Genomic DNA, 27,990 nt, shown 5'->3' on the forward strand with positions numbered 1-27,990 from the left:
CTTGGTTCTGATGCCCAAGAAATTTGCTAGTCTGTTAATAACATGGAGTTGACCTGCATTGAGTTATATTTTCACCATCATGTAAGATTTCCCTTGAAGTTCCTTCGATGTTTTGTTTGGTTTTGTTTTGTTTGTTTGTTTGTTTTTGAGACCGAGTTTTGCTCTTGTTGTCCAGACTGGAGTGCAGTGGCACGATCCCGGCTTACCACTACCTCCGCCTCCTAGGTTCAAGCAATTCTCCTGCCTCAGCCTTCCTGAGTAGCTGGGATTACAGGCATGCGCCACCACGCCTGGCTAATTTTGTATTTTTAGTAGAGACAGGGTTTCTCCATGTTGGTCAGGCTGGTCTCAAACTCCTGACCTCAGATGACCCGCCCGCCTCGGCCTCTCAAAGTGCTGGGATTACAGGCATGAGCCACCATGCCCGGCCAAAGTTCATTCGATGTTTAATCTCAAGCATGTGTGCCTGTCTCTTCCAGTTCTAGCATCAAAGCCTTATAAAGGCCTTCAGATGAGGAGTAGAAGAGAAGCAAAAGAGGATCCCATTTCCTTTCCCACCTTTCCACTAATGCTTCATATTGGTGGCTTGTGGGCCATATTCCACTAATAGCCTTTTTTGGTGGGGGGGATGGGGGGTGAGAGAGAGAGAGCGCGCAAGAGAGAGAGAGAGAGAGAGAGCGTGCACACGAGAGACAGTGCGCGTGTGCTGTGTTGCCCAGGCTGCAGTGCATTGGTGCCATCACGGCTCACTGCAGCCTTGACCTCCTGGGCTCAAGTGAGTCTCCCACCTCAGCCTTCCAAGTAGCTGCAACTATAGGCACACACCACCATGCCTAGCTAATTTTTTTATTTTTTGTAGAGATGGGGTCTTGCTATGTTGCCCAGGCTGGTCTCAAATTCCTACCCTCAAGCTACCCTCCCACCTCAGCCTCCCAAAGCGCTGGGATTACAGGTGTGAGCCACCATGCCCAGCCTGTTGCCATTTTTTGATTGCCTCACACAGTGAATTCTGGTTGCTAACATTTCAACCCTGGGAGGTTCTGCATCATAATTCAGTCTTCTGTCTTTTCTTGAAACATCTGGTAACACTGAATCTGAGGAGCCCTTGCCCTTCAGATGGGACTGGACTGTCCAATTTGTGCCAGTCCCCACCACTCCCCCTTGTGTTACGTCTGGCTCTTCTCATCTGCATGTCCTCCTGGCTCCAGTGGGCGGTTGGTACTTGGCCTCTGGCTTGAAGGGAATAGCAGTGCTTCCTGTCGCCTTGGTTCATTGCAGCTAGGTATTAAGCCAAACAACTTAGCATTTTCTCATCCAAAAAGGAAAATAGATTTCTGTTGTATTTATTCAATTTCCCCCTCACTCTTTATACACTCCTTAAAGCTTCTTTGTATTTTTAAGATGTGGGGTTGGCTACAATTTTTCTTTTTTTTCTTTTTTTCTTTTTTTGAGACGGAGTCTAGTGCTGTTGCCCAGGCTGGAGTGCAGTGGCACAACCTCGGCTCACTGCAACCTCGGCCTCCTGGGTTCAAGTGATTCTCCTGCCTCAGCCTCCTGAGTAGCTGGGATTACAGGTGCCCACCACCACACCCAGCTAATTTTTGTATTTTTTTTAGTAGAGTCAGGGTTTCACTGTGTTGGCCAGGCTGGTCTCGAACTCCTGACCTCATGATCTGCCCACCTCGGCCTCCCAAAGTGCTGGGATTACAAACGTGAGCCACCACTCCCGGCCTATAGTTTTTCAAGTCAGCAGTTGGAGTCACTGAAAAGCTGTAGGACTCCATTACATATTCCCTCTTCAAAGACTAGGTTTTTAGTCCCCAGCAGCATTATCCCAATCAGTGGAGCCGTGGAGTCTGCTGGTAAAATATTGTGTGGTTTCCTCTTATCAAACCAGATTATCTTCCCATTAGAAACAAAGCAAATCCACACACAAATGGTGGTTATACAAATATGTAGGGCTGGGTGCAGTGGCTCACACCTGTAATTCCAGCACTTTCAAAGACTGACACAGGAGGATCACTTGAGCTCAGGAGTTCGAGACCACCTGGAGTAACACAGTGAGATCGCATCTCTACAAGCAATAAAAAATAAAAAAATTTACCAGGCATGGTGGCGTGTGCCTATAATCCTGCTTCTTGGGAGGCTGAGGTGGGAGGATCACTTGAGCCTAAGGAGGTCGGGGTTGCAGTGAGCCATGATCACACCACTGCACTCCAGCCTGAGTGGCAGTGAGACTGTGTCTCAAAAAATAAAAAATGAAATAAAAAAAAAATATGTGCACAGTTGTGGGTGGCAAGTGGTTAAACATTATTTTCGTATTTTTTTAGTAAACTAAACAAGTCAGGTTCTCATGGATCAGAATTGGCTTTTTTTTCATATTGATACTAACCTTTTTCTGCAAGATAAAAATGCCTTCAAAGAAAACTAAATGAAGATACCTCCCCAGATATTTACTCAGAGATGTATTAGTGTTTAACATACAATAGGAAAATTGGACCCATTATTCATATTACACAGAAAGTTTCATTGAACTCAAGCAAATTTTATGAAGCTGGCATTCAACATTCCTTCAAGGAATTCCTACAGCTGGATGGATTGTTCCATATGACGATTCTCTCACTGCAGTAATAGCTTTCACTCTAGGGAGGAAGCTGTATTCCCTTCATGCTGTTGCTGATATTTTTAGACTATTAAACTCTTCAGTTGCTGAAGGGTATCCATTTACCACATATTTATTAGGCTACCATATGGGTAGTCAGTGAATGGTGAAGGGCATTGATTGTTGGTATCGTGAGTGTCTGAGACGCCTTTAATCCAAAGATCTCAAAGCACTCCACCAACTAGAAATCACTCCCCAGCCCATTGGAGCTTCTTTAGAATGTGCAGAATACTAGCCCAGTTGTTAGTCATTAGGTAAATTTTCAGTCTTTTTTTTTTTTTTTGAGACAGAGTCTCACTCTGTCACCCAGGCTAGAGTGTAGTGGCGTGAGCGTGGCTTACTGCAGTGTCGACCTCCCAGCTCAGGCCATCCTCCCACCTCAGTCTCCCAGGTAGCTGAGACTACAGGTATGCATCACCACGCCCTGCTACTTTTTTTTATTATTATTATTTTTTGAGACGGAGTCTCACTGTGTTGCCCAGGCTGAGTGTAGTGGCATGATCTTGGCTCACTGCAACCTCTGCCTCCAGGGTTCAAGTGCCTCTCCTGCCTCAGCCTCCCGAGTAGCTGGAATTACAGGTGCGCACCACTATGCCCAGCTAATTTTTTGTTTTTGTTTTTGTTTTTGTTTTTTTTGGTTTGGTTTTTTCTGAGATGGAGTCTTGCTCTGTCGACCAGGCTGGAGTGCAGTGGCGCAATCTCAGCTTACTGCAACCTCCGCCTCCCTGGTTCACGCCGTTCTCCTGCGTCAGCCTCCCAAGCAACTGGGACTACAGGCGCCCGCCACCACACCCGGCTAATTTTTTGTAATTTTAGTAGGGACGTGGTTTCACCATGTTAGCCAGGATGGTTTCGATCTCCTGACCTCGTGATCCACCCGCCTTGGCCTCTCAAAGTGCTAGGATTATAGGCGTGAGCCACCGCGCCCAGCCTAATTTTTGTATTTTTGGTAGAGATGGGGTTTCACCATGTTGGCCAGACTGGTCTCAAACTCCTGACCTCAGGTGGTCCTCCTGCCTTGGCCTTCCAAAGTGCTGGGATTACAAATGTGAGCCACCGTGCCCAGCACCCCCCCCCTTTTTTTTTTTTTTTTTTTTTTTTTTAAGGCTTCTAGAGACTGTTACTCTTTGGGAGGATTCCCAAGGAATGAGATGTAACCATTCCCAGCTTAAAAAACCAGCCATACTATTTACTTATCGAGATTGGTTAGTGATGTTTGTGCAGATACCCACATTGAAAACAAAATTAGCCATGTTTTCAGAATGGCAAAAATCTAACCTTGAACTGTGAATGCTTTGACAGTGTTGATTCTGGTAATGGCTGGCAACTGCCATGGAAACCACGTAACTCATCTCCTGCAGATGTCATTTTCAGATGTTGTATTACATCCGAGTTGCATCCTTTGGCCCTGATCATCTGCAGTTTGGTTTTTGTCCGCAGTCCTTTACATTATTTATATTTTACTTCCCTGTCTCTGACATCGGTTTTATAGTATATGAGAAAGGCAGCCTGTATTAAAAGCAATAATATGGTCAAGATCTTGAAAAACTAGCAAAGGTTTAGAACTGTCACAGAGCAGAAGACGACTAAGGACATCCACCTCATGTCTAAATGCAACGTGGAATCTTGGATTGGATCCTGGAACAGAAAAAGGATGTTCGTAGAAAATCTAGTGAAATCTGAACCCTAGGTTTAATTAGTAGAAATGTACTAATGTTGGTTTTTGAGATTTGACAGATCTTCCGTGGTTATATAAGGTGCTAACATTGGGGGAACCTGGGTGCAGGCTATACTAGAACTTTCTGTACTGTTGTTATAGCGTTTCTAAATAATTTTCTAAAAATATCCCAGAATAAAAAGTTTACTAGATAGAACCAGATGACACTTTTCAAATGATGTCGCTTAACCCTCCTCACTTTATAGCAGGGAAACTGAAGCTTAGAGAAGGACTTGCCTGAGGTTTCCCAGGAGGTTTAAGGTCCTGTCTGTCCTCCTTCCATGATGCCACCCAGCTTTTGGAGATCTCCTCATTCGTTTCATCAATAAAGTCAGTCTTCTTGGTGGTTGTTTTTTTGTTGTAGAGATGGGGTCTCACTATGTTGTCCAGGTTGGTCTAGAATTCCTGGGCTCAGTCGGTTTTCTTTTCTTTTTTTTTTTTTTTGAGATGGAGTTTCGCTCTTTTGCCCAGGCTGGAGTGAAGTGGTGCAATCTCCGTTCACTGCAACCTCCGCCTCCTGGGTTCAAGCGATTCTCCTGCCTCAGCCTCCCAAGTAGCTGGGACTATAGGCACCTGCCACCACGCCCGGCTAAATTTTGCATTTTTCGTGGAGACAGGATTTTGCCATGTTGGCCAGGCTGGTCTCAAACACGTGACCTCAGGTGAGCCACTGCACCTGGCCACTCAGTTTTCTGACTAGCATAGGGATAGACCTAGTAGGTGAATGGTTCGGTGAACAGCAGTTGTATGGATTCACAAGCTGCATGTGATACACTCTGTCCATGAGAAACACTGAAAATGTCTGGTATTTATCAACCGTCATGCAGCTTCAGATGCTGTGTTCCCAGATGCCTCTGTCTGTAAGGGTTGCTGATAAGGAGGAGAGCAGCTCACAGCTGGCTTAGTCCTGTTCCCCTTTCCGGCATCATGTATTCTGGTTAAAGGAAGGTATAAATAGTCAAGGCTGGCAGAGGCCTGTGGGAGCTGAGAATGAAGTGCCCTGCCCTGCTAAGTGTCCTCACCGCTCCAGGAAGGCTGGCCATTTTTGACTTTGCTGTTAGCTCAGATTATGCACCAACTATTTGCAAAACTTGTGTAAAATATGACTCAAAATGGAATGATCTGCCCCCTTTGGATTATTTGCCTTTGTAATTCCTCACAGAATGTAACAGAGAGAAAGTAATTTTCAGCTGTTCAGTCTTCAAAGATTAAACAGCTAAAATTCCTGAAAATGAGTCTTTTCCTGCTGCAGCCTCTGTGAGGCCTCACACTTTCCAGGTTTTTTTTTTCCTACAGGGTTTGAGTCCAGGATTTTAATTATCAGCAGCTTACAAATCCGTTTCCGAAAAAAATAGTAGTATATGGGCATATTCATGGGTCTGCTTATGTCACTGATTAAAGTTATGGCGAATCAAACTTTCGCTAAATTTGCATTTTTAAAAACTAATATCCTGTTGAATAGAACACTCAATTATAAAATTTCTATTCAGGCCAGGCGCGGTGGCTCATGCCTATAATCCCAGCACTTTGGGAAGTCGAGGCGAGTGGATCACTTGAGGTCAGGAGTTCAAGATAAGCCTGGCCAACATGGTGAAACGTCATCTCTACTAAAGATGAAAAAATTAGCTGGGTATGGTGGCACAAGCCTGTTGTCCCAGCTACTCAGGAGGCTGAGGCAGGAGAATTGCTTGAACCCAGGAAGCGGAAATTGCAGTAAGCTGAGATCGCACCACTGCACTCCAGCCTGGGTGACAAAGCAAGACTGTCTCAAAAAAATAAAATATTAAAATAAAATAAAATCTTGCCAGGCACGGTGGCTCATGCCTGTAATCCCAGCACTTTGGGAGACCGAGACAGGCAGACCACGAAGTCAGGAAACCATCCTGGCTTATACCGTGAAACCCCGGCTCTACTAAAAATACAAAAAAATTAGCCGGGTGTTTTGGCGGACGCCTGTAGTCCTAGCTACTCAGGAGGCTGAGGCAGGAGAATGGCGTGAACCCGGGAGTCGGAGCTTGCAATGAGCCGAGGCGCACCAGCCTGGGTGACAGAGCGAGACTCCGTCTCAAAAAAAAAAAAAGGCCAAGCACGGTGGTTCACACCTGTAATTCTAGCACTTTGGGAGGCCAAGGTGGGTGGATCATGAGGTCGGGAGATCGAGGCCATCCTGGCTAATACAGTGAAACCCCGTCTCTACTTAAAAAAAAAAAATACAAAAAATTAGCCGGGCGTGGTGGTGGGCGCCTGTAGTCCCAGCTACTTGGGAGGCTGAGGCAGGAGAATGTCAGGCACCCGGGAGGCGCAGTGAGCCGAGATCGCACCACTACACTCCAGTCTGGGTGACAGATCGAGACTCTGTCTTAAGTAAATAAATAAATAAATAGAGCGAGACTCCGTCTCAAAGAAATAAATAAAATAAAATCTCTTTATCCATATTGGAACATCCTGCATCCTCTGGGCTATGTAGAGGAACTGTCTCCATTCAGACAGCCTCACACTTAGGCCTCCTTGTCCTTGGTGATGGATCACTTAAGTCACCATCTGCTGGGTCCAGAGAAACTGGCTGCACCATCAGGTCCACTGAATTGGGCTGTAAAGTCATGAATAATTTTTAAAGTATTTTGAAACATTTTTTTCTGGATCTTCAAACTTACATGGAATGGTTGATTACCTACATTTCCCTGAAGCTCTTTTATTTTTATTTTCTTTTGCTTCAGGGAGGGACTGACATGAGATTGAGAAGATATTGGAAACTTTGAAAAACTGCACCTTGCTTTTGTCTGTGTCAGGACGGGTGGCATTGGAAAGTGAGAGTGCTGTAGATAGGGGACGCGCCCTCAGTGATTCTAAGCCTGGGCAGCGGGAATGCACCTTGTTCACCAAATAGAACCCAGAATGTCCTTGTAAGGTCACAGAGCAATCACTGTCGTGCCACTTAGGACCTTTAGTTTGTTCTTGGATGATTTTAACAATCTTTTTATTTTAAAGCTTCCTTAAAAAGAACCACTTCCCCCCTTTTTAGTAATTTTTTATTTATATTGAGTTATTAGAGAAGAAAATGTTTTCACTATTTTTAATGTTTAAAGTAGTGGACAAGTTCCTAGGATTTTTCTAGATGAGTTTTTGTGGGTTTTTTTTATTATTATTTGTTGAAAAATAAAATCAAGTTTCACAAAGCCTGTAATATCTTATTTATATCGAATGTGTGTGTGCACACGCGCACATACGTAGGTACATACACATGCATAGAGAATTTTTAGGAAGTGATATAAAAAAAATTGAGTGTGAGCCTGTGAGAAGAGGGAATATGGGTAAGGGGAATCACGTACTTTTTATTTCCTATCCTTCTGTTCTATTGATTTTTTGCTATAAGCTTGTATTTTTAAAAATAATTTTTTGAAACTTGAAATTTCTCTTTTTAGATAGTCTGTGAGCAGCATCTCAAGACTGCCCTGTGTCTCTCCCACTGATGAGCAAATCTGCTTTCTCATACACCCCTGCCCCTCCCCTTCTCATACACCCCTGCCCCTCCCCTTCTCATACACCCCTGCCCCTCCCCTTCTCATACACCCCTGCCCCTCCCCTTCTCATACACCCCTGCCCCTCCCCTTCTCATACACCCCTGCCCCTCCCCTTCTCATACACCCCTGCCCCTCCCCTTCTCATACACCCCTGCCCCTCCCCTTCTCATACACCCCTGCCCCTCCCCTTCTCATACACCCCTGCCCCTCCCCTTCTCATACACCCCTGCCCCTCCCCTTCTCATACACCCCTGCCCCTCCCCTTCTCATACACCCCTGCCCCTCCCCTTCTCATACACCCCTGCCCCTCCCCTTCTCATACACCCCTGCCCCTCCCCTTCTCATACACCCCTGCCCCTCCCCTTCTCATACACCCCTGCCCCTCCCCTTCTCATACACCCCTGCCCCTCCCCTTCTCATACACCCCTGCCCCTCCCCTTCTCATACACCCCTGCCCCTCCCCCAGCCATCTGATAACTTTGGTAGTGATAGAAAAAGAATCTGCTTTCTCATACACCCCTGCCCCTCCCCCAGCCATCTGATAACTTTGGTAGTGATAGAAAAAGAGTAACCACTTTTTCTGTCCTGTTCCCACACTGTGTGTTTCTCACCAGTGCACACAATTTCACACCATAAACGGCACCCTTAGAAATCGTGCAGTGCAGGCCGGGCACGGTGGCTCATGCCTATAATCCCAGCACTTTCGGAGGCCGAAGTGGGTGGATCACAAGGTCAGGAGATCGAGACCATCCTGGCTAGCATGATGAAATCCCGTCTCTACTAAAAATACAAAAAATTAGCCGGGTGTGGTGGCGGGTGCCTGTAATTCCAGCTACTCGGGAGGCTGAGGCAGGAGAATGGCGTGATCCCAGGAGGCGGAGCTTGCAGTGAGCCGAGATTGTACCACTGCACTCCAGCCTGGGCAACAAAGCGAGACTCCGTCTCAAAAAAAAAAAAAACAACAACAGAAATCGTGCAGTGCAGTTGCCTCTTTCACAGATGAAAGACTGCCCTTTCCACTTCTTTGAAATCTCGACTGGGTGGTCTCCCTTTCATGACAAGCTAAGAAAGGCTGAACTGGAATTGGAATGCTGTATTTTCTTTTTTTTTTTTTCTTTTTTTTCAAGACGGAGTTTCTTGCTCTTGTTGCCCGGGCTGGAGTGCAATGGCGTAATCTTGGCTCACTGCAACCTCCGACTCCCGGGTTCAAGTGATTCTCCTGCCTAAGCCTTCCGAGTAGCTGGGATTACAGGCACCCGCCACCACGCCTGGCTAATGTTTTGTAGTTTTAGTAGAGATGGTTTCACCACGTTGGCCAGGCTGGTCTCAAACTCCTGACCTCAGGTGATCCACCCACCTCGGCCTCCCAAAGGTATTCCACACCAGACCTGGAATACCTTTTCTTTTTTTTTTCCTTTTTTTTTTTTTTTGAGACAGAGTCTTGCTCTGTTGCCCAGGCTGGAGTGCAGTGGCATGATCTCAGTTCACTGCAGCATCCACCTCCTGGGTTCAAGCAATTTTCCTGCCTCAGCCTCCCAGGTAGCTGGGATTATAGGCACCTGCCACCATACCTGGCTAATTTTTGTATTTTTAGTAGAGATGGGGTTTCGCTATGTTGGCCAGGTTGGTCTGTAACTCCTGAACTGAGGTGATCTGCTCACCTCGGCTTCCCAAAGTGCTGGGATTACAGGTGTGAGCCACCGCGCCAGGCCGGAATACCTTATTTTCTCAGATTCGACATCACTGTGCATCCCTGAGTTTAACGAGGTCTGCTGCGTGGTACCTGAGTATTGTTACACCAGCCTATAACTGACAGCCCAGATTCTAAGGTTCATATACTATTGTAAGAAGAAGAGTTCCATGATTCTGAAAACACTCAGAGCCGCCAGACATGGTGGCTCATGCCTGCAATCCCAGCACTTTGGGAGGCTGATGTGGGAGGATCCTTTGAGGCCAAGAGTTTGAGGCCAACCTGGGCAACATAGCAAGACCCCGTCTCTACAGCAACAGAATAAAAACACCCAGACCCGACAGCTCGAGATCCTTGGTCCAAGAAGCTCAAAAGGAGTCTTTAGCGATTGTCCCAGACCACTAGGGAGAGCCAGCTTGCCTTTGTCCTAATATTTAACATTTGTTATTTGAGATTCATTAGGAAATTTACACTATGAAATTTAAGGTGACATTTTCCTTGTAAGATTTCAGCAGACTTAGAGATAAGTTGCTAAAATAAAGAATGTTTAAGTCACTCTGGAGAGCTGAGTGAAAGCTCATTTCAACCTTGGGAAGGGCCAGGAGGGCAGTGAGCTCTGCCTCACCCAGGCCTGAGCCATCGGATGGCAGAAGTCACGGTTTGGGGCACTTCCTGGGGAAAGGCCGTCGCTGGACCCCAGGCAGTACGCACACACCAAAATCAATGACTGCAGTTCTTTGTGTACGTTTCCCTTACCTCCTGGGTCCTCAGCTGTCTTCCCATCTTGATTCTGCACGTAGGTTGTGGAAAGGAGGAGAACCCCAGCTGAAATTCGAGAGGAGTTTGAGCGGCTGCAGAGAGAGAGGGAAGAGAGGAGACTGCAGCAGCGAACCAATCCCAAGGTAAGCCAGGGGCCAGGTTTCATGAGGACACCTCATGAAAAGGCCTCATACCTAGAAGCCAGATCTGAAATAATGAGGTGCTGGTGGATTGTTAGAGGAAAGACATACAAGCTGGTGGGACAAAATTTGGCTTATATTATGTCAAAGTCATATCTTTCTGGAAACACCTCCCTAGCAGCCATCAGCCACGCTGCTGCTCATCTCCAGGAGATGAATGTTTTATACCATGTGGAGGGAAGACAAAACCAGTCCCCCGTTTTTTCCAGAAGTCAGGGAGTTTTGCCAAGCAGATACACAGGCCAGTCATTGAAAGCCATTTCCTCCGACTGTGCTGCCCAAGTCCTTGACGCTGGAAATCAGAGGACAGTGGCAGGGCAGAGGACAGCCACCTAATCACCTAAGCGTTGAGGCAGCAGAAGTCCTTGCTTACCCATTAGGATATGGAGAGCCAAAAAATGCAGAGGGCTCAGGGCATGTCTGTGTTGCCTTGAGCAGAGGGCCCTGGTCACATCACCCCAGGGCATTGGTGCCATGACCACCGGTCAGTGGGTTGTTTGAGCAGCATCAGTGTCCCAGATCACCGATGGAGTTTAAGTCTTTTAACCCAGTGACACTACTTAGTCTGAGTTACTTTTCAATGCTAAGTATGCTCTCTTTTTCCTTTCAACTTGCTGGGGAGATTGTTTTGCCCAGCTCTGTGGCAAATAGGATAGCTTGGTCACTTTGAGATTCCAGTTGTACTGAATGGCTAATGAAACATGGCCTGGTGTACTATTCAGCTGTGTTTAAAAAGAGGGCTCAGTGGCCAGACCCTATCATTGTGGCCAGGATGGCCTGGCAGAGAGCCTGTATCTGTCATGATAAGGAGCTGGGACCCCGCCCCGTCTTCCATCAGCCTCTTCTCCCATGATCTGTGTCAAATCAGTGTTGTTGGAAGGAGAGCGGAAGCCATACAAAGTTATAAGAAGCATTATTATTTTCTTTAAACCTTGTAAAGGAAAAGAACAGGCCGGGTGCGGGGGCTCACTCCTATAATCCCAGCACTTTGGGAGGCAGAGGCGGGCAGATCACCTGAGGTCAGGAGTTTGAGACCAGCCTGGGCAATATGGTAAAACCCCATCTCTACTAAAAATACAATAAAAATTAGCCGGGCCTGGTGGTACATGACCACCAGCCTCCCGAGTAATTTCAGCTACTTGGGAGGCTGAGGCAGGAGAATCGCTTGAACCAGGGAGGCAGAGGTTGTAGTGAGCCAAGATCATGCCACTGCACTCCAGCCTGGACAACAGAGTGAGACTCTGTCTCAAAAAAATAAAAAAGAGGCCGGGCGCGGTGGCTCAAGCCTGTAATCCCAGCACTTTGGGAGGCCGAGATGGGCGGATCACGAAGTCAGGAGATCGAGACCATCCTGGCTAACCCGGTGAAACCCTGTCTCTACTAAAAAAAAAATACAAAAAACTAGCCGGGCGAGGTGGTGGGCGCCTGTAGTCCCAGCTACTCGGGAGGCTGAGGCAGGAGAATGCTGTAAACCCGGGAGGCGGAGCTTGCAGTGAGCTGAGATCTGGCCACTGCACTCCAGCCTGGGCAACAGAGCAAGACTCCGTCTCAAAAAAAAAAAAAAAAGAAAAGAAAGGAAAAGAACAAATGCTGGCTTAAACTGGGATGCATAGTAAGATAAACCTCTGATGAAATACATTCTAGAAAGCAGTTTTTTTAAGACCCATACAGCATTTAAAGGACCATATATCCAGAACATGTCCATCTGTTTGAATCCCACATTTCAAAGTATATTTGACCAGATAAAACTATGGATGGGAATGAAGCTTTTGTATCATCCATTATCATGTATAATCAATAAATGTTTTAATTCTCTTGGAAAAAAATGTATATTTGAAAATGGTAACACCTCCACTCCCATCTACTCACTCTCCCCTCAACAGGTGAGGTCCTCAGAAGTGCAGGGTTACCTTTTGGTCAGATAGAGGCAGAGAATCAAAACCCTGAGTGAACCGAGTTGGGGAGTTTGGGATAATTGGGAGAGTTGAAAATCTCCGAGGTGCCCTGAGCTGTGCTAATGATTCCTGCTTGGATCTCCCAGCCAGGTGCCCGCGGGAGGTCCAGTTTGGAAGGTCTGTGTTGGCAGGTGGAGGTGGGGTCAGGGTGCCTGGCAGGAGCAGGCTGTTCCTTTGGCGTTTTTGCTGTTCTGGCTGAAGGTTTGTTGTGTTAGGAGCAGTGAAAGGGAAAGAGAACCTCACTATCATCCTGCATCCGTGTCCTATGATCAAATCGGCCATCTGGGGGTGTGTGACAGTTGCTTATTAGGACTCTGCAAATGTGTCTGCAGGCCATGTTTCTGTGGAAAGAGGGAGCGCAGCTGTGACCATCTCACACAGACATGCAAGTGATTTTTAAAATGTCCTATACTTTGCTACTTCCATAAAACTGCTTCCAAATAAATCAAACATTTTCTAATCAGAAATCCTGAGCGATAACCAGATGTTGGCTGTCCAGCATTTTAAGGAGAGGATTTGAGGTAGATCTTTCATTCCATTTCTGACAGGTTTTTTTGCTTTTCAAGATGAGCAAACATCCTTGTCCTGAAAAGAAAGGGGTGATCTCCGCTTTAAGGAGACCATAGAGGCCAGGTGTGGTGGTGCACGCCTGTAATCCCAGCACTTTGGGAGGCCAAGGTGGGCGGATCACTTGAGTTCAGGAGTTCGAGACCAGCCTAGGCAACATAGTGAGACTCCGTGTCTACAAATAAAATACTAAAATTAGCCAGGCATGGTAACATGCACCTGTAGATCCAGCTACCTGGGAGGCTGAGGTGGGAGGATCCCTTGAGCCTGGGAGGTCCAGGCTGCAGTGAGCCAAGATTGCACCCCTGCACTGCAGCCTGGGCAGCAGAGTCTCAAACAAACAAACAAAAAGACCATGGGGAAGCCAGGCATGGCGGCTTATTCCTGTAATCCTGGCACTTTGGGAGGCCAAGGCAGGAGGATTGCTTGAGTTCAGGAGTTTGAGGTCAGCCTGGGCAACATAACAAGACTCCCATCTCTACAAAATATTTACAAATTAGCTGGACACAGTGGCACATACCTGTAGTCCAGGTTACTTGGGAGGCAGACGAAGGAGGATTGCCCTAGCCCAGGAGTTCAAGGTTGCAGTGAGCCGTGATTGCACCACTGCACTCCAGCCTGGGCAACAGAGCAAGGTCCTGTCTTAAACAAAAACAGAAGGACACTTTTGATGACTTAGGGATCAGCCTGTCAGCTGGACCCTCACAGAGGACCTCAGCTCAGAGGGGTTTGCAGGCTGTATCCCATGCGTGATATTATTGCCGCCCGAAACGCGGGTGCATATTTCTCTCTGTTTTCACCAATAAGAGCAGATGAGGTAGGGATTTCCAGTAGGTTGATGTATCTACCAAGCAAAAAAGCCTAGTGAGGAAAAGCCCAGGTTAGAAGGTACAACTGCCAGCAGGAGGCAGGACACAGAGTGAGGCGTTGGACAGTGCTCCGTTTTCTCTTTTGTAAAATGAGGACATCTGTCCTGACTACCATGCCAAGTTGTGGAAAGATTGAAAACACATGAAATAGATGTTAATTTATTAGGGAAAGATAATCTTGCTATATAAATGCAAACTGACATTCAGAACGAAATGTGGTGGTGGTGGTTCATTCAACACTGAGGAGGAAATTCTTAGCTTGGTCAGGAATGGGTGGGACCTGTGAGTTGGGATTTGAAAATGGCCGTCGAGGCTGGGCGCAGTGGCTCACGCCTGTAGGCTGAGGTGGGCGGATCACGAGGTCAGGAGATAAGACCATCCTGGCTAATGCAGTGAAACCCCATCTCTACTAAAAATACAAAGTTAGCTGGGCGTGGTGGCAGGCGCCTGTAGTCCTAGCTACTCAGGAGGCTGAGGCAAGAGAATGGCCTAAACCCGGGAAGCAGAGCTTGAAGTGAGCCGAGATCATGCCACTGCACTCTAGCCCGGGTGACAGAGAGAGACTCAGTCTCAAAAAAAAATAAAAGAAAATGGCCCTCGAACAATTCCCGCAGCCGTTGCCTGGGGCCGGGTCCGGTGCTGTTTGCAGTATGGCTGGCTGTGATACGGACTTGTGTGGAATGTGCCTTGCCAGGCACCATGGTGCCCAGGAGGGAACAAGTAGAATCCCCAGCCCCGAGGTGTGTCCACTTTGCCCACTGGCTCCAGCTGATGGAACGCATGCATGCACACACACACAGGCACATCCGTGTGTGGGAGGCAGCATGGGAGAACCTTGGACTTACAGTGCAGCGTCCTACATCCAGACTCAGATTCCACCTTCCTGTCTGTGCCCTTGATCAAGTCCCTTCTGCATTCTTAGTCCAGTTTCTGCCTCCATGTAATGGGAGGCCCACTTTCTGGGTTAAGTCTTTGGACCCCACAGTCCTTAGCTCTAATTACCTGTTTTCCGCCTTTGCTTTGCCCTGTGGGAGTAAATTCCTGCCTGTATGTCCTGCTGGAAAACGCCACCCTCCGGTTGCTGTGGTCCCAGTGTCTTTAGGGCCCTCCACATTGAACTGGCATCAGGGAGAGAATTGGTGGCTGGGGAGGACGTGGGGTTCATCCCTGAGAACAGTATGTGAAACTGGAGCCCGACTGGACCACCCTGGGCATCCTCCTGCCATCGTCAGATTTCTGTCTTATTTGCATAATCCATCCACATTTCTTGCATTTTAAGGACTTAAGATCATGTAACAGTGTCGTTCTGTGCTGTATTCACTTCGTATTGATTATTTTCATTCCTTTTTTCCTTAATACCCATAAATCTTCTCTCTCTGTGGACGGCAGCCACTTCGAGCATATTTAGAAGGCAATTTGATCCCAGGCAGCTTGTCCGACTTCATTGCTGCCTCCTTCATGAACTTGTTTACATCCCATGTGGAGCAGATGATTAAGTTAGGTTTGTTTGGGGGTACGGGGGCAAAGGAGCTTGACTCTCTGCGGGCACATATTGCTTTAGTTTTTTGACCCTACGACAAAATAGTTTCATGGAGATTTACGTTATTTCTGGGCCATTTTTGCTATTACAGAGATTGATATACACTCCTTGGCAAGACCTCTCTTATCTAGAAAACCCCATCATCAGCGTGGTTTGTGTAATAGCTGAAAAACACAATTCAGCTTTATTAGAAAAAAATGTAAATGATGTATCGGCCAAGCGTGGTGGCTCACGCCTGTAATCCGAGTGTGTCCAGAGTTCGTTCCTTCCAGTGAGTTTGTGGTCTCGCTGACTTCAAGAATGAAGCTGCGGACCTTCACGGTGAGTGTTACAGCACTTAAAGGTGGTGCAGACCTAAAGAGTAAGCAGCAGCAAGACTTATTGTGGAGAGCAAAAAGAACAAAGCTTCCACAGTGTGGAAGGAGACCCAAGCGGGTTGCTGCTGTTGGCTGGGGTGGCCATCTTTTATTTCTTTATTTCTCCCCGCCCATGTCCTGCTGATTGGTCTATTTTACAGAGTGCCAGTTGGTCCATTTTACATAGTGCTGATTAGTGCACTTACAATCCACAGAGCGCTGATTGGTGCGTTTTTACAGAGTGCTGATTGGTGCATTTACAATCCTCCAGCTAGCCATAGAGCATTGATTGGTGCATTTTTACAGAGTGCTGATTGGTACATTTGCAATCTTCTAGCTAGCCACGGAGTGCTGATTGGTGCGTTTTTACAGAGTGGTGATTGGTACATTTACAATCCTCTTGTAAGACAGAAAAGTTCTCCAAGTCCTCACCCGACCCAGGAAGTCCGTCTGGCTTCATCTCTCACCAGCGTTTTGGGAGGCTGAGGTGGGTGCATCATCTGAGGTCAGGAGTTCCAGACCAGTCTGACCAACACGGTGAAACCCCATCTCTACTAAAAATACAAAAATTAGCCGGGTGTGCTGGCAGGTGCCTGTAATCCCAACTACTTGGGAGGCTGAAGCAGGAGAATTGCTTGAACCTGGGAGGCGGGGGTTTCAGTGAGATCGCACCACTGCAGTCCAGCCTGAGTGACAAGCTCGAGACGCCATCTCTAAATAAATATATAAAAATAATGTATCAACAGCCCAGGCAACATGGCAAAATCACATCTCTTCAAAAAATAATAATAATTAACTGGGCATGGTGGTGTGCTCCTGTAGTCCCAGCTACTCAGGAGGCTAAGGCAGGAGGAACGCTTGAGCCCTGGAGGTGGAGGTTGCAGTAAGCCAGGATCGTGCCAGCCTGGCTCCAGCCTCCAAGATGCACTCCAGCCTGGGTGACAGAGACCCCATCTCAAAAAATAAATGAATAATATATCAAGGAAGGCATATAACCATAAAAATATTCTTAAATGCCAAAATGTTTTCATAAAGCTGTAAGAGTGCATCACTTGGTTATTTTTCAAGGATTCTGGGGTTGCCCTGGCAATGACTGTAGCCAGCAGAGTCGCCCGGGCTTATGACTTCAGTCTGTTCTGTGGAAGTGGTTCTGATGTCATAAAACTGCCCGGACTTGGCTGAGAGCATGATAGAGCAAAAGAAGGATTGTTTGACCCATATGTTTGTTGTGCGTAGTGACAGGACAAGGCAATGGGCTGCAGAAAATGGGCTGCTGTTGCAATTGGAGATTGTGGGAAGTTGTCTGGTAAGGAGCAGAGGGACCAAAGCCTGGTGAATGAGGTCTGGGGAAGTGCTGTGACGTGAAACTGAAACCCTGGAGAAGAGTGGCCTTGGCAGTCGGGATAGAAGGCACAGAGGGCTTCAAAGGTAAAACCGCTGTTTGTCTTGAAGTGAGTCTCCGTCAGAGGGCTGTTTCACCCCTTCGTGTCAGCATAATCCTTACAAACAAGGTTTCAGAATTAGAGACTACTGTTTATCCGGGGAGGACAGGCTCTGACTTCCATTTGAGATGAAGTGATTCTGTGGGAACCGTCATGAGTGCCATGCTGGTGGGTGCATCAGTTATAAACAGGTGAATTTCACGTTGCCTTGTATCACCTCTTTTGGTGGAATTTTCGGTTAGTAAAGAGTTCCTTTTGAGATTGCAATTGACAGAAATTTCTTATGTTGCCCTCATGGCCAGATAAATATAAACATGAAAATAATTCCGCCTGGTTGATGTTGAATGTGTTAACATGATTGTGATCATTACTACACAGTGTCTGCATGTATCAAATCAGCACACTGTACACCTGGAACGTGTGCGATCTCTATTTGTCAGTTAAATGTTTTAAATTTTTTAAAGAAGGTTTGAAACCAAAAAATAAAGAATTTAGAATGGTACATTCCTGGCTGAATAAACAACTGATTCTACTCAACGAGTACAAATGCATCATCTCCTCCCTGGCAAGAAGTTTCTCGTTGTGGGAGAAAGGCTCTAACTCATGCTCAGAGTTTCTGAGTGATGTCAGTGAAGACGTGTTTATCACATTCACAGTTAACCCAAGGCAGAAGGTTCTCAAAGAGCCCAGTTAATAAGAATGAAGGGATTAAACTACAAAATAAGATTTAACGGCTGGGCACAGAGGCTCAGGCCTGTAATCCCAGCATTTTGGGAGGCCGAGGCAGGCGGATCATGAGGTCAGGAGATCGAGACCATCCTGGCTAACACAGTGAAACCCTGTCTCTACTAAAAATACAAAAAACTAGCTGGGCGAGGTGGTAGGCGCCTGTAGTCCCAGCTACTCGGGAGGCTGAAGCAGGAGAATGGTGTGAACCGGGAGGTGGAGCTTGCAGTGAGCCGAGATCATGCCACTGCAGTCCATCCTGAGCAACAGAGTGAGACTCCGTCTCAAAAAAAAAAAAAAAAAGAAAGAAAGATTTAACAGGGAGAAATGTGCTAGCTACGAAAGGGGGGAAATGGGGCAAATGGTCATCTTTCGTTGACTTGGTTTAATATTAGCAATTTTGTGGGTTGGAGATGGGTGAAAATGGTTGATTTATTCACAAAGTAATTTAATTTAGGTGCCTGTAACGTGCCAGACACTTTAGGAATGTGAACATTCAGCAGAGAATAAAACAGACAACCTAATCCTGCCGTGAAGCTTAATGATCTAGTTGAGGGACACAGAATCTGCAATAAATGCAATATATAAATTATATATTAGGACTGGGCATGGTGGCTCACGCCTGTAAGCCCAGCACTTGGGGAGGCCGAGGCAGGCGGAACACCTGAGGTCAGGAGTTCGAGACCAGCCTGGCCAACATGGTGAAACCTCATATCTACCAATAATACAAAAATTAGCTGGGTGCAATGGCACACACCTGTAATCCCAGCTACTCAGGAAGCTGGGGCAGGAGAATCACTTGAACCCAGGAGGCTGAGGTTGCAGTGAGTTGAGATTGTGCCATTGCACTCCAGCCTGAGCGACAAGAGTGCAACTCCATCTCAAAAAAAAAAAAAAAAGAACTTTTTAAATAATTAACCAGGCACAGTGGCACGCGCCTGTAATTCCAGCTGTTTAGGAGGCCGAGGAAGGGATATCCCTTGAGTCCGAGAGTTCAGGGCAACAGTGAGCTGTGATCAAGCCACCACACTCTAGCCTGGGCAGCAAAGTAAGACCCTGTCTCTAAAAAAATAAAATAAAATATTCAGATTATGTCATTTGTTGAAATATGTTTTAATGAATATTGGTTTTATTATATCAGAGAAACTATAAATAATTTATTCAAAGGTAGTTGAAAAATAAAATATTGGGACAGGCACGATGACTCACACCTGTGATCCCAGCATTTTGGGAGGCTAAGGCAGGAGGATTGCTTGATCCCAAGAGTTGGCGATCAGCCTGGGCAATATAGCGAGACTCTGTCTCTACAAAAAATACAAAAATTAGCCAGGTGTGGTGGCATGTGCCTATGGTCCCAACTACTTGGGAGGCTGAGGGAGGAGAATCACTTGAGCCCAGGAGTTTGAGGCTGCATTGAGCTGTTTGTGCCACTGCACTACAGCTTGGAGAAGATTCTGTCTCTTAAAATAAAATAAAATAAAATGTTCTTAAGAAAACATGGCGGCCGGGTGCATTGGCTCACGCCTGTAATCCCAGCACTTTGGGAGGCTGAGGCGGGCGGATCACAAGGTCAGGAGATCGAGACCATCCTGGCTAACAAACACGGTGGAACCCCATCTCTACTAAAAATACAAAAAAAATTAGCCACTCATGGTGGCAGGCACCTGTAGTCATAGTTACTCAGGAGGCTGAAGCAGGAGAATGGCGTGAACCCAGGAGGCGGAGCTTGCAGTGAACCGAGATGACGCCACTGCACTCCAGCCCAGGTGACAGAGCAAGACTCCATCTCAAAAAAAAAAAAAAAAGAGTAGGAATTATTATTTGGGGCATGTATCCACAGACTTTTAGTCTGTTCATCAACCTTGTCTGTCTCCAATATCAGTGTTCTGATTATGTGCTGCTGTATAACCATTTCCAAACTTGGTGGCTTCCAACAACAATTCCATACTGTCTCACAGTTCTGTGGATTGGCTGGGACTTGACCGTGATGGGGTGGTGCTCCCAGGGGTTGCAGTCAGGTGGTAGCTGGGTCTCATCCTCTGCAGGCTTGCTGGTCTGCACGCCAGCAGTGGCTTCTGCTTTCATGTCTCGTGTACCTCAGCGGAGTTGGCTGGCATCGCTCTCTCTCCAGGCAACCTCTCCCCTCAGGCTTCCTTGCCAACAGCAGTCTCTGGGTAGCTGGACTTAATACATATTAGCTAGTGTCACCCAGATAGTGCATTTTAGAGACCTGGGCCGAGCTGCAAGGCTTCTCATGAGCTGGTCTTGAAGTCAGCACCATCAAATCCGTGCATTCTGTCGGACAAAAGCAAGTCTGAGAGTTGCTTTTATGAACCCGAGAGGTTCAGGATCAAGGAGAGGGCTCTTTATGAGGGCATGAGTACCCGCAGGCATGGTTCCTTGGGAGGCCTTTGATCTAACTTCCACAGTGTGTCACGCTGTTTTGTGAAGAGTGTATTTCCAGTGTCTTTTTCTTTAATACCATTGCCTACTATCTTTATGAAAGTTGCATTTATATTTAGCAAGTTTTATTTTACTTTGAGACAGTGTCTCATACTATCACCCAGGCTAGAGTGCAGTGATACAGTCACGGCTCACTGCAGCCTTGACCTCCTGGGCTTAAGGAATCCTCCCACCTCAGTCTCCCAGGTGACTGGGACCACAGGCGGATACCACCACTGCCAGCTAATCTTTTCTTTTTTTTTTTTTTTTTTTTTTTTTTTTTTTTTTTTTTTTTTAGTTTTTTTGTGGAGACAGAGTCTCAACATGTTGCCTAGGCCGGTCTCAAACTCCTGGGCTCAAGCAGTCCCTTCACCTTAGCCTCCCAAAGTACTGGGATTGCAGGAGTGAGCCACAGCACCCAACCGAAATTTTTGACACATTTAATTGATTCTTCTCTGTGTATCATATTTTTAATTTAGAAAATACTCTCTCCATTCTAAATTTCTTCATATTAGAACATAAAAATATCTTGGCCCAAGTATTTTGACAGGTATCGTCTTTTTAACTTTATTCACAACAGTTTTCTTTGACACATTTTTCTAAATCATCTTTATTTGTGATCTTTTGAATGTTTTATCAAATTTAGATGCTACAAAACTGTAGACCTTTTCAATTCCATTTCATTCTAGAACAGAATATAAATTTATCCAATTAAACATGACAGCTCCACCAAGATTCCTACCCAAAATAAAGATACTCCAAAATGCCATTATGGAATTTCAAAATTATATCTCATAAACCGTTTGAACTCTTATTTATTTTGTATGGTTTTTTCCCCAACAAAAAGATCAGCTTCAGAGTATTTTTCATTACAAGCCTTATTTTCAGTGATTGTAATTTTTTTTTTTTTTTTTTTTTTAAGACAGAGTCTTGTTCTGTTGCCCAGGCTGGAGTGCAGTGGCACGATCTTGGTTCACTGCAACCTCTGCCTCCCAGGTAGAAGCAATTCTCCTGCCTCAGCCTCCTGAGGAGCTGGGATTACAGATACACGCCACCACGCCTGGCAAATTTTTGTATTTTTAGTAGAGACGGGGTTTCACCATGTTGGTCAGGCTGGTCTTGAACTCCTGACCTCGTGAGCCGCCTGCCTCGGCTTCCCAAAGTGCTGGGATTACAGGCATGAGCCACTGCGCCCAGCCTGTTGTTTTTGAAACAGAGTCTTGTTCTGTCACCCATGCTGGAGTGCAGTGGCGAGATCTTGGCTCACGGCAACCTCCACCTTTCAAGTTCAAGCAGTTCTCCTGCCTCAGCCTCCAGAGTAGCTGGGACACGTGCCCAGCTAATTTTTGTATGTTTAGTAGCGACAGGGTTTCACCATGCTGGCCAGGCTGGTCTCGAACTCCTGACTTCAGGTGATCCACCTGCCTCAGCCTCCCAAAGCGTTGGGATTACAGGTATCAGCCACCGCACCTGGCCACAAATTGTTCATATACTGCCGTGCAGTTTTTTTTATTACTCAGAATCATCGTCATCACAGGGATGTGTTTGTGCTGTTACTCTGTGAATATAAAAATTTGTGAATTTTGACAACTACAACTTCATTTTCCATGGGTAGAGTACCACAGCTTGTTTTGACACAATTATACATTATGTATCACTACAACTAATTCTAAGGATGTTTCTAGTCCATGGGTTTCTTGACTTAATAAAAATATTTTTTACCATAACGCTACACTGCCTCAAAGTTGATATTTGAATATCACCACAAAAAAAAAAAAAAAAAACACGTTTACCTTCAATGTGGAACTTTTAAATTGAGTTTATAGTAGCATTTATAATGTCAGGCGTTTCACCCTCAACCGAAATCAAGTAATTATTAGGGTTAATGCATTTTTCAGATTGAAGCATCTGATAGAAAGCTAGCACTGGCCAGGCACGGTGGCTCACACCTGTAATCTCAGCACTTTGGGAGGCCGAGGCAGGCGGATCACGAGGTCAAGAGATCAAGATCATCCTGGTCAACATGGTGAAACCCTGTCTCTACTAAAAATACAAAAATTAGCTGGGCATAGTGGCGCACGCCTGTAGTCCCAACTACTCGGGAGACTGAGACAGGAGAATCGCTTGAACCCGGGAGGCGGAGGTTGCAGTGAGCCGAGATCGTGCCACTGCACTGCACTGGACTAATGGCTAATGTCGCCTGATGACACAGCGAGACTCCATCTCAAAAAAAAAAAAAAAAAAAGCTAGCATCATTAACAGTTGGGAAGTTGGGCTAATAGGGCAACCAACACAGAAACAGCTGTTGCTTTATCTTTCATTTGTGCATTGCAGACCTTGGAGTGGAAATGTGAGTGAAATTAATGTAGAGGAACTACCATTTGATCTAAATGAAAAATGATTTTCACAGTTATATGTAAATACACCTGCTGCTACAGCCCACTTTCCGGCACAGTCTTCTTGGAGGAATGACTGACCGTTGACGCTGGTGCTTCTCCAGCAGATCTGAAACTTGATTTTCACGTGCTCAGAGTTAGCACTTTGGATGATCAGTGTGGAAAAACAGTTTATGCGATTTTTAAGTTCATCAGCTCTCTGGGAAAATGGAAATTTAATACTCAGTGTCAGCCCTGCCTGAAGAGTTTATTGAAAAAGAAAGCATCGCCAAACAGCAACAAAAACCTGTAGATTTATATCAAGGATTTCCAGATTCAAGCCACTGCCTGTTTTCCTGTGGCCTGTGAGCTAAGAATGGTTTTTGCATTTTTTAATGGTCAAGAAAAACCAAAGGAAGAGGCCGTTGTGACATATGAAAGTTATGTGAAATTCAGATTTCAGCTTCATGAGCAGTGTTGTATTGGAACACAGACACACTCAGTCATTGACTGTTTATCTGGCCGCTTTCCCATTTGAGTAGCAGAGATGAATTCCGACAACAGGCCGTACGGCACCAAAAGTCTTCACTCTGGCTCTTCACAGAAGACATGTGCAAAGCCTGACAGGTATCCTTCAACAGGCGACGGAAACATCGTGGCAGCGGTGCTCAGGGTGCTCTTTGACAGGCTCTGCAGCACAGGCCACCTGTGTTCCCCACACGTTTTCATATATAGTTGGAGTTTCCTAGGGATGTGGCTGACCAGCGGGCTCGACAACTTCAGCTGCCCCACACGCCAAGGCTCTGGCCGCCACCGGCTCCGCCACATGGGCAGCAGCATCTGATACTTCCCCACGACCGAGGCCAGGAGTGAGCTGCACCTCACCACTGCGTCAGCGTGCAGCACACATGCCCAACCTAGAAAGGGAGGTGCTTCCTACAGTTCATCTGCAAAGAAATGGCAAAAGAGTGGTGGGATCTCACTGGTCAGCTCCTAAAGGCACTGTGCGTCTCACACATTAGATGAGACCATGGCAGATGCTAGAAATAAAGTGATGGTCCATCTGCAAAACGCACTCTGACATAAAAGTGAAAAATCTGAGCTAATGGCTAAACCAACAGAAACAACAGATTTAAACCCCACCTGTGACACTCCATAGACTACCCAAACACCACCCTGTCTGAACTCACCTGCCATTGCCCCTCCGTTCCAGCCCTAGAGACCTCCTTGCCCCTCCACTGGGTGCCCACGAGGGCCATCCTCATTTGTGTCTTTGTTCCCACGCCCCCTTCTCAGAGGTCCCTTTCTTGACCACTTAAAACACTCTCTCGGCCGGCCGGGCACGGTGGCTCATGCCTGTAATCCCAATAGTTTGGGAGGCCGCCAAGGTGGGCGGATCACGAGGTCAGGAGATCAAGACCATCCTGGCTAACACGTGAGACCCCGTCTCTACTAAAAATACAAAAAATTAACTGGGCGTGGTGGCGGGTACCTGTAGTCCCAACTAGTTGGGAGGCTGAGGCAGGAGAATGGCATGAACCCGGGAGGGGGAGCCTGCAGTGAGCCGAGATTGCACCTTTGCACTCCAGCCTGGGGAACAGAGTGAGACTCCGTCTCAAGAAAACAAAACAAAACAAAAACCACTCTGTCAGGCTACTTATGGGGTGATAGAAATGTTCTGTGTCTTGATTTGGAGGTAGTTTCACCAGCATATACATGTCAAAGACTCATTGAATTGTGCATTTCAAATGGGTGCAGTTTATATTGTAATACAGAAATTAAACCTCAATAAATTGTTTTAGCTTGGGCGCTGTGCCTCACGCTTGTAATCCCAGCACTTTGGGAGGCTGAGGTGGGCAGATCACCTGAGGTTGAGAGTTGGAGACCACCTGACCAATGTGGTGAAACCCCATCTCTACTAAAAATACAAAATTAGCCGGGCATGGTGGTGCATGCCTGTAATCACAGCTACATAGGAGACTGAGGCAGGAGAATCGCTTGAACCCGGGAGGCAGAGGTTGCAGTGAGCCTAGATCATGCCACTGCCCTCCAGCCTGGGCGACAGAGTGAGACTCCGTATCAAAAAAAAAAACAAAACAAGACCGGGCATGGTGGCTCACGCCTGTAATCCCAGCACCTTGGGAGGCCAAGGTGGGCAGATCACGAAGGCAAGAGATCGAGACCATCCTGGCTAACATGGTGAAACCACATCTCTACTAAAAATACAAAAAATTAGCCGGGCATGGTGGTGGGCACCTGTAGTCCCAGCTACTCGGGAGGCTGAGGCAGGAGAATGGCGTGAACCCGGGAGGCGGAGCTTGCAGTGAGCCAAGATCGTGCCCACTGCACTCCAGCCCGGGCGACAGAATGAGACTCCATCTCAAAAAAAAAAAAAAAAAAAAAATACAAGGCCGGGCGTGGTGGCTCACGCCTGTAATCCCAGCACCTTGTGAGGCCGAGGTGGGCGGATCACAAGGTCAGGAGATCAAGACCATCCTGGCTAACGTGGTGAAACCGCATCTCTAAAAATACAAAAAATTAGCTGGGGTGGTGACGGGCGCCTGTAGTCCCAGCTACTCAGGAGGCTGAGGCAGGAGAATGGCATGAACCCGGGAGGCAGAGCTTGCAGTGAGCCGAGATCGCGGCACTGCACTCTAGCCTGGGCGACAGAGCGAGACTCCATCTCAAAAAAAAAAAAATTGTTGTAATGGGCTGCGAAAGTTTAATTTAAAAAGTGTATGTGGCCATGGTTTTATATACTGGATTAAGATATGTGTCCATTTTTAAAGTTGTGACCATAAAAGAATAACAAACATTGATTTTCTGCATAACAAGCATTTTTATCAGCAAAATTTTAGCTTAGAATTCCTTGAGTGAATACACTTCTGTTTCTCAAACTTAATTCTCAAATTAATTTGAGAAGGATTAATTTTTAAGTCTCCCATTTGTTCATAATTTGTGCTGCTTTATCTTTGAAAGTATTTTTATTTAAAGAGTTTTAGGGTAGTTTTGCAGTGTACGGTGTTTACCAAAAAATGTTTGATCCATGTAGCTCATTTCTAGGTTGCTTTATGCATTCACGGGCCTGTTTGGTCTCTGAAAATCAAACTGTGTTGCTCTTCTTTGACTAACACTTTTGTCTTTGGCATGTCATTGCTCTGCAGACATGCAGACCAGCTCTGCTGGTCAAATGATGTATTCTAGCTCCGGACATCTGTGGTGCTCTGCAGTTTGGTTCGGACTGCGACATTCATGCTTTGTGGGCTTCCTGGTGGCGTGTCCTACCTAAACCCAGTGAACCCTAAAGTCGAATGACCTGTTCAATTAAAGCAAGCTGGCTGTTGAAGTGTAGCATTGTCTTTCATTCCACAAATACCACCCCTTCTGCTGACAGCTTGTTTTTCTGCCCCAGGGAACGATCAGCGTTGGAGTAGATGCCACTGACCTTTTTGATCGCTATGATGAGGAGTATGAAGATGTGTCCGGCAGTAGCTTTCCGCAGATTGAAATTAATAAAATGCACATATCCCAGTCCATTGAGGTAAAGCACACAACCACCTCTCCGAGTACTGCAAGGGCTCGAGTTAATGAGGCACAGCACACCAAGCAGCTGGAACGAGAGTCTGTCCAGGGTTTTTCTCATCTTTATTTATGAAAGGATGCAATTAGCCACTTAAAAAAGAAAGCGCTTCAGTCCCAGCCGTGTGTGACCGCTGTGCTGGCATGTGAGCCAGCAGGAGTGTGGGCTGGGGCACTTGGCTCCCAAGGTCTTGGGCCTTTCCAGCAGAGGGTGTTAATGGTCTGGGAGAAGTAGAGGCCCAAGGTCATGGGGTTCTGGGAGAGAAAGCAGACCTCCATGGATCATTCTAACCACTGATTTTAGTTTTAAGGCAAATTCTGCTACGTGCCGCAAGGCTATAGCAGGTCCCATCCTGAGCCCTGGGCACACGAAAATGTCACCATTCTGCCACTATTTGAATGTGGCAAGGTCAGGCCATTCTCCTGAGTGTTTATAGTAGATCTGTGTCTCCTCAGCTCATTAATTTATTCTCCGTTGCATCAGCCAACAACATGGAGTCCTAACTTGGGGAAAGTTGCCCCCTCTTGGAGCTCCCTGAGTCAGCTGATACAGAATACAGCCATGGAAAAGTCTCCAGTCCCCCCAGAACCCTGATGGCAAGCAAGGACAGGAGAGGCCCCAGGTGTACCGTGAGGGAAGGCGCACAGCGAAGTCCCTGTGCTGATACCGCTGGGACAGGCAGCCCCTGTTTCCCCTGGTGGTGTGAAATTTGCCCATTAAAGCTTTTGCAAAGCAGATTATCCTTGTGGTCACATGCAGACCAAATAACAAAGCGAAAGAAAAGTCAAGCTGCTGCGGCAGTTCTGCATCCACGTGTGCTTCTGAACAGAGGAGTCGTCTGCACCTTTGGCCTTGGACTCACAGTGCGTTCTTTAGGCTGCTGCCACTGGCACTTCCTGTTGTTTTGATTCATTCATTACCAGCAAATATCATTTTTAGGCACCCTTGACAGCGACAGACACAGCCATCCTCTCTGGAAGCCTCTCAACCCAGAATGGAAATGGAGGAGGTTCCATTAACTTTGCGCTCAGACGAGTAACTTCGGCAAAGGGATGGGGAGAGGTGAGAATGTCTGTTGGCTGAGTTGTGTTGTCCATGCAAAGTCTTATTTCTGAACATTTACACTCTCAAAGCGCACCCTCAAACTCACCCAGGGGGCCCTGTTGTTGTAAAATGGTACCAAGTGTCAAACTTCCATCAGTTGACTGGTCCTAAAAGAAAAATAGGTCTCATAAGCCTGGCCAACATGGTGAAACCCCGTCTCTACTAAAAATACAAAAATTAGCTGGGCGTGGTGGCGCCTGCCTGTAATCCCAGCTGTTCGGGAGTCTGAGGCAGGAGAATCACATGAACCCGGGAGGCGGGGGTTGCAGTGAGTCAAGATCGCACCATTGCACTCCAGTCTGGGGGACAAGAGCAAAATTCCATCTCAAAAAAAAAAAGATAAATAGGTCTTATATCTGAGAAGTCCTGTCAGTCTTCCTCAGGTTTCCTATGAGACAGCAACTTCTAGAAATCCAGCCTCTGAAACTCAGTGTTCCCTTGAGCAAAAAGCCTGTGGGCTCTTTTTCCTGCACAATTCAGAAGGC

At 46.6% G+C, this 27,990-nt stretch overlaps 1 protein-coding gene across 1 annotated transcript in view; it reads left to right on the top strand.

Annotated features, from left to right (window-relative positions):
• The window catches only part of LOC105479482 (DnaJ heat shock protein family (Hsp40) member C11), a 73,363-nt gene that overhangs the window by 25,646 nt on the left and 19,727 nt on the right, over window positions 1-27,990 (top strand). The window contains exons 4-6 of the mRNA XM_011737476.2: window positions 10,391-10,492; window positions 26,234-26,362; window positions 27,341-27,463. Coding sequence (XP_011735778.2) covers window positions 10,391-10,492; window positions 26,234-26,362; window positions 27,341-27,463 — 354 coding nt within the window. The remainder of the gene's footprint in view (window positions 1-10,390; window positions 10,493-26,233; window positions 26,363-27,340; window positions 27,464-27,990) is intronic.

The sequence above is a fragment of the Macaca nemestrina genome, chromosome 1 (genome assembly GCF_043159975.1).
Source record: "Macaca nemestrina isolate mMacNem1 chromosome 1, mMacNem.hap1, whole genome shotgun sequence".
In the NCBI taxonomy this organism is placed as follows: Eukaryota; Metazoa; Chordata; class Mammalia; order Primates; family Cercopithecidae; genus Macaca; species Macaca nemestrina.